At 41.8% G+C, this 6,790-nt stretch overlaps 1 protein-coding gene across 1 annotated transcript; it reads right to left on the minus strand.

Annotated features, from left to right (window-relative positions):
* Nucleotides 1–395: 395 nt before the first annotated feature.
* On the minus strand, nucleotides 396–6,348 carry LOC145355312 (troponin I, slow skeletal muscle-like). Its single transcript, XM_080207262.1, has 7 exons — nucleotides 6,284–6,348; nucleotides 3,503–3,544; nucleotides 3,277–3,408; nucleotides 1,694–1,783; nucleotides 1,417–1,593; nucleotides 796–887; nucleotides 396–673 (listed from the first exon to the last, which is right to left on the minus strand). Exons 3-7 carry the CDS (start codon nucleotides 3,400–3,402, stop codon nucleotides 670–672), a joined length of 489 nt encoding a protein of 162 aa, XP_080063388.1. The 5' UTR covers nucleotides 3,403–3,408; nucleotides 3,503–3,544; nucleotides 6,284–6,348; the 3' UTR covers nucleotides 396–669.
* Nucleotides 6,349–6,790: the final 442 nt, after the last annotated feature.

Genomic DNA, 6,790 nt, shown 5'->3' on the forward strand with positions numbered 1-6,790 from the left:
GCCTGCCACCTGCCACCTTTTAACCAGGTGTGAATTTGAAGGCATGTGCTTCTCATTCACTGTAGAGTTGATTGCAAAGCTACCATTAATCTGGAAATATTGTTTTTTGGTGAGGGTTCATGACATGTTAATGCTTTACCAAGTTCCCACTGCCTGTCACCAGGAAGTTCTATCTGCTTCAGTCTGCTGCTAATTTGTTACTTTTATCCCCCCGTTGGGAAGCTGATATTCTGGACAATAAACTGAGCCGATCTGTCTTGTTTTGCACTGTCAGTAACAGCACATGATTCCAGCCGTTGTCTACAGCTTTTGGAGCAAGTAGCTGACAGCTGAACGGTGAACATTTAAGAAATAAGAAGTTGAACAATAAAAAATGAGACAATGACAGTACCCAGTTATAAGTAAATATTTTACTGCTCAGTTTTTGGTTACAAGGCAGGAAGTGATTTTATAACATACTCTGTCAAAACTTAACATTCACTGCTTTCAATCAGCAAAAATTTAGGATGTCTAATGAATCTCAGGAGGTGCTTGAGCATTGAAACCATTTGTTAAAATATTTTATAATGTAAGGGTGTGGCATGCTGTACACTCAGAGCTGCAAGTAAAATCACCAGCAAACACTCTCATTCTCTTCATTTCCAAAGGAGTGGAAATGTCTCCCATGGATTACCTGTAAAAAAAAACAAGTGATGTCCAACATAAATAAATATACTCCCATCTGAGTCAGATTAAGTAACATTTTTGATGTTGAATCAGTAACAGTTAATGTGTTAGGGACCTGGTAACACTCACTGGTTAGCAGCATCGAACATCTTCTTCCTGCCCTCCATGCCCGACTTGGCTTCCACATTCTTACGCCAGTCGCTCACCTCCACATTACGTTCCTGTGGGAATGTTTGAAAAATATCACGGATTCAGAACAAGGGGAATTGATTAGGATCAGGATAAAGAAAATGTTTAAGACTGATCAAAACTTTGCAGCTGCAGAAGTTCGTTCAGTCTGGCTGTGCTAAGTGGGCAAAATGAATTTGATATGCTCCCCACCTGATCATCAGTCTTATTAAGACTGGATTCTTACAACAAGTCAGATTAAACAAAGCATGCAAACTTCATGGAAGAATCCCTACAATGCAGAAGAGGCCATTAAGCCCAATGTATCCACACTGACTCTCTGACAGAGGGAGGAATTGTCCCATCCTGCCCACCACGGGAATCGTTGCAGGCAGGGGCAGGTCTGTTGATTTCAGGCGGGATTTTCTGGCCTTGGGGCAGCTGGAAAATCTCACCCAGGCCCTCTCCCCTGCCCTATTCCTGTAACCCCATATATTTACCATGGCTGACCTGTCTAACCAACACATCTTGGGACACTAAGCTGGAAATCCAGAAATGTGTGAGATATTATTTGATTATTACCTTTTCTGTATCATCCTTTTTGACAGATTTCAGGTTGGCTCGCAGATCCATAGATACTTTGTGCTTGGATCCCAACAAGGCACGCAACATAGCATCAGCAGATACACGCACCCTACGCAAAGTGGGTCGCTTAAACTTCCCTCTCAGGTCAAGAATTTTCAGGGACAGATCATGAATCTGTTGGCAGTAGAATGTGTATGAAATATTACAGCTGAAATTTCCATAGTATTGCGATGTAAGGATACAGAGATTTAAATTTGCCAAAGTTGTCATGTACCTCATAGTTATTCTTGCCAGCTTTGAACTCAAAATCGTATCTTTCTTCATCAACAATCTCAATTCTCTGATGAAGCTCTTTGCATAAATTCTGCAACAAGAATAGTTTAGCGCTGGTCAGTACTTCTATCTTTGCCACCTCGTCTAACCCCACATGCATGAACACATCCCATAACCTTTAATATCTTTATTTGTCAACCAATTGTCCAATTCCCTTTTAAAACATTCACTAAAGAAGTGTAACTCAGAGTATTCTCACCTCTGTCAAAACTTGCCTAGTGTGAATTTGAATACTGCTTCAATATTGGTTTGTTGCAGAGAATTCCACATTTTAATCACTCCCGCTGTGAAGAAAGCTTTATTCCTTTTATGGTTATCTTAAAGTTGAGCCCTCAACACTGTCTCATCAGTCAGCAGAAACAACCTATTACTATTCTGTCTCATCATAATCCTTCATCATCTTGAAAGCGTCCACCAGGCTGCCCCTTAATCTTTTCAGTTTCTTTCCATAAGTATTTTATTCAATATTCTGATTGAAAGTAAGATTTATGTTCTCATCAATATGTCATAACTAATGGACCTATCTATGTCAAAAATAGCACAGAATAAGTTTTAACTTACCCCACACAAGGAACAGGAGTTAAAATCCAAATGGTGCATTAACTGCCTGTCTCCCCACCCAGTAGCCATTTTAACATGGCCAACTTGGGCAATTAAGGGGCTCACCTGATTCTTAATTTGATTTGATTTATTATTGTCACATGTGTTAGATATACAGTGAAAAGTATTGTTTTTTGCGCGCTATACAAAGCATACCACTCATAGAGAAGGAAAGGAGAGCGTGCAGTATGCAGTGTTACAGTCATAGCTAGAGTATAGAGAACGATCAATATAATGCGAGATAGATCCATTCAAAAGTCTGATATTAGCAGGGAAGAAGCTTGTTCTTGAGTCGGTTGGTACGTGACCTCAGACTTTTGTATCTTTTTCCCGACGGAAGAAGGTGGAAGAGAGAATGTCTGGGGTGCGAGGGGTCCTTGACTATGATTTGAAAAGGAACCTCGTGAATAAATGTAAATAAGGGTGCTAAGATATTTGGAGGCTGGTATGATCTTGATTGTCTAAGTGGAGAGTGCAAAGTAGATACTCTACTGAGTAAAAGATGGTGGATATCCAATTTAAAACTGATCTTTGTCCAGCATGGTGGGGCAGAAGGTTTTATCCACTCCTGTCCAGAGATTACCTCCCCATTATGATGCATGAATCCTCCACAATTTACCTGTTTGGCAGCCTCAGGGCCATTTAATCTTTAAAGACCCAAAGCTGTCTCTGTGCTTTAGGCAACTCATTGGCAGCATATTAATAAGGCCAGGCATTTAAAATGGGCTGGGCCTCCCACCCTAAGTACCAAACAGACAGCCTGAGTGCTCCCACTACTTTCTGCCTAGGAATCAAAACTCTGCTTAGGGTGTCAAAAACCGAGATGATTGTGCATTTGAAGGTCCAGGAAAAGGTTGAGCAAAATGCTCTAAGTGTAGTGTCTTTCTGCTCTAAATGGAGAAACAGTACAGAATGTAGTCTTACTTGCAAATCAGTAAGTGAAAGGCCAGTGAAGTTAAGTGGGGGTACACGTTCTGCGAGGAATTTTTCCTTCTCCACGTTTCGGTCAGCTATTTCTCTTTCTAGATCTTCTTTGGCTTTGCCCAGCATGAGAATCTGTGTAAACATTGTTATTAAGTCAAAAATTTCATAATAACGCTCACAAATATATTGTTTGAATAATAAACTGAGAAAAGCAATTTCATCTCACCTTCAGGTGGAGCTTACGTGATGCAGAGATCTTACAACTTCTCTGTTAATGAGAATGAAAGCAAATAAGAATTAGTTATTTAAGTGGCACTAAGCTTCTACCATTATTGGATAATGTACATCAGATCACATCTTCTCAATGAAGAGCCATACTTGAAGGGAATAACATTAAGATAGAGCTATCAAGTACAGGTTCTTGAATATATATTCTCCTTCTGGCTGTGGGTGAGCGTTTGGTGAATTTACTCATATTTCTTTATGACACAAATACACAACTGTGGACGCAACAAAGTACTTCTAACTTAGTGTTCAGAAAATGTGGCCTGTAAAAGTATGAAAATATATAAAGTGCCTTCACTCACACCTACCTATTTATGAACTGTTTAATGAGCTGATTTAACATTACTAATGTTGCATGTTAAAAATAGAAAGTTGTAAAGACAGAGGTCTTTCAGCCTGGCTAGCCCATGCTAGTGTTTATGTTCCATATGAACTTCCTGCCATTCCTCTTTATCTCTCTCTCTCTATTCCTTTTTCCCTCATATGTTAACCCAGATTCCCTAGAAATGCATCTCTGGGCAGGATTTTCCAACCCTTCCCACCAGCAGGATCTTTCGGTCCCACCGAAGGCCAAACACACTTAGGGTTACCTGAGAGTGGAATGGGACAGCACAAAATGGTGTAGACATTGATGACACAGGAAGATCCTGCTAGTGGTCACTAATGAGCCTCCTCTGGTGCCAATAAACACACTGTGGAGCACCCGGAAAATCCCACCATAGGGTGGGAATCTTACCAACAAAATGGCAGAGTGGTTGGTTCCGGTAAGAAAAATGGCACGTTTCTCTCCAGATCTTACCGCACCCTGTCACAGAAAAACAGCTGAGCATGTTTCATGCTGTCATGTGTGGGGCAGGCCTTTCATTTGCAGGCAAAGCCTGGCTGCATTAGATCGGGGCAGCACATTTAAAGGGCGCCCTGATCAAGGCAAGAAGTCACTCCCCACCGCCCCCCTCCTCCCACACCACCATGGAGAACTCAGGGCCTCTCCCCCCACACACCTGTAATCACAGCCAGCATTCCTACCCCCTTGATCAGAGCCGACATTTCTCCCAACCCCCCCCCCACACACTCTCCACACACCACCAAACGGAGCTGGCATTTACCCATGATAATATTAAGGCTCTAAACTCCCAAAACCAGATTATATGAGAGGTTAAAGTATTGAAAATCTGAATCCTGATCCACCTGTAGTCTGCCCAATTCAATTTTAGTGGAGGTTGATAGGGTTGGCCACCTCTCAGCAGATTAGAAACGTAAATATTATAATGAGATTGCATGCCTTTAATTTAAGGGCACATTTTTGCACCCTTTTAAATTTAACTCTGGGTGGCCAGGTGATGCTAAATTTGGGAAAGCTAGCTGCTACCGAGAAGTAAGGACCATTGGGCATAAAAGCATTTCTAGTTACCTGCTGGACACCATGTACCTGTCAGGGTAACCATTCCGCAAAGACATACTCTGACTCTTCAGAATCACCTTCGGCCTGAGGCATCTGACCTCTGATCTTTCCTTGAAGACTCCAATCCAAAACTCCCATGAGCCCTTCAACCTTTCTGGATTGAGCCTCCTGACCATTAACTTAGGATTCTGACCAAACCTCCTCAATCCCAGATCTGGACAAACTCACCATTGTTACCCTACACCCCCACCATCGCTCTCTGCTCACCCCCTTCACAATGCTCCCTTTCCCCCACTAACAATCCCTCCCTCCTCCAAACATCTTCCCCTTCCCCCACCGACCACCACCTGGTCATCCATCCCCCCCACCAATCCCTTCCTTCACCCAACAACCTCCTCACTCCCCAACCCCCCCCCAGTTTGGGGCTCTAACTTATCAATTCTTTCCTGGGGTGTTCCTGGCAAGGCCATCAGTTGTTTTCCATTGCTGATTGCACTTGTGAAGGTGATGATAAGCCATCAGCCACCTCCCCACCAACTGTCCAGTCTAGAAACCACACCTGCCATTCAGGCTGATTCCTAGTGGCCGGGAACCTGTTGATGTGTCACATGCACACTGTGAAGTGAAAACCCCACAGCATGTTGGGAAATGCTGACATTCAGGTACTGCACCCCATCCCTTTCCACTCCCAGTAGGTCAATCAGTTAAAGTTCCATCGGCACGCTACATTTTAATAGATTTCACAACTTTTGCTGATAGAAACTCAATTTCCTTTGCAGAAAAGCAGATTGGTGTTGTGTAAGCCATTTTGACAAGTGGTGTCAAGAATATTTAAGTACTTCTTACCCCAAAATTTAATCCTAGTCTGACAATTCTTCATGGATTGAAAGACAGAGTGACAAGCATCATTCAGCGTAGTGTAGTCCTGTGCCACGGCACTGTGTGAATATTGCTACACAGTCCCAGCAGGGCTGTCTGGAGAAATATTGGGTATAATTTTATGACCCCATTGCGGTGAGGACAAGGCTGTCAAATTTGGCAAGCTGTTCAAAAGTCCACTGACTGGCGGGACCAGAAAACTCAGCTGGCAGCAGGGTCTGTAAAAGTCCACCCCCTTGTCTCTAACACAAATTGCAATAAAGTTCAGATACAATTGGTATACTTTTTCAGAATTTCCATGCGATTCAAAGGCTCCAACATAATAGCTACATGTGTTCACTCATTCCCATAAATATTGCAGTATAACAATACTGAGGAAAGAGAATATGGATGGAATTAGCTATCTGGTTGAGAGAAAGTGCATGGAAGCTGACTGCATACTTTAACATTTGCCTCCTTCTGATTCGCATGATATCTTGGCACTGGAGCAGCTTTAGGAGGAGGCGCTGGTTTCGGTGGTTCTGGTTCAGGCTCAATTACTTCTTCAGGCTCAATTACTTCTTCAGGCTCAATTACTTCTTCAGGCTCAATTACTTCTTCAATCTCTTCTGTTTCCTCAATAGTTTCTTCCTCAATCTGTGCAAATATTATAGATCCAATTGTTAGAGAAGCCTCAAAATCAGAACAATTTTTAAAAATTTTAATGGTACAAATATAAACTTTAATTGTTAGAGAACTGACAAAATTGTTCCAAATTTTAATGGTTCAAATTTTTATTTTAGGAGAACTATCAAAATTAGTCCAAATTTCAAATTATAAGCAACAAAAATGAACAATTAGAAATATAATTGCCACAGGAACATAATGGCAGGTTTGTTAAAATGCTTACCTCTTCCCTGAAAAAGAGAAAGAGAAAAAATGTCAGAGAGAACATCATAGCAATTAAAA

The sequence above is a fragment of the Carcharhinus amblyrhynchos genome, chromosome 19 (genome assembly GCF_965287045.1).
Source record: "Carcharhinus amblyrhynchos chromosome 19, sCarAmb.v2.hapA, whole genome shotgun sequence".
NCBI classification, from domain to species: Eukaryota; Metazoa; Chordata; class Chondrichthyes; order Carcharhiniformes; family Carcharhinidae; genus Carcharhinus; species Carcharhinus amblyrhynchos.

Excerpts from the sequence above, each read along its gene's own strand:
- LOC145355312 (XM_080207262.1), bottom strand. The coding sequence starts at position 3,402 with ATGCTGGGCAAAGCCAAAGAAGATCTAGAAAGAGAAATAGCTGACCGA. Across the intron at positions 1,784-3,276 it reads TTTCACTTACTGATTTGCAA|AATTTATGCAAAGAGCTTCA; the intron begins GTAAGACTACAT and ends TTCTTGTTGCAG. Across the intron at positions 1,594-1,693 it reads CTGGCAAGAATAACTATGAG|ATTCATGATCTGTCCCTGAA; the intron begins GTACATGACAAC and ends TACTGCCAACAG.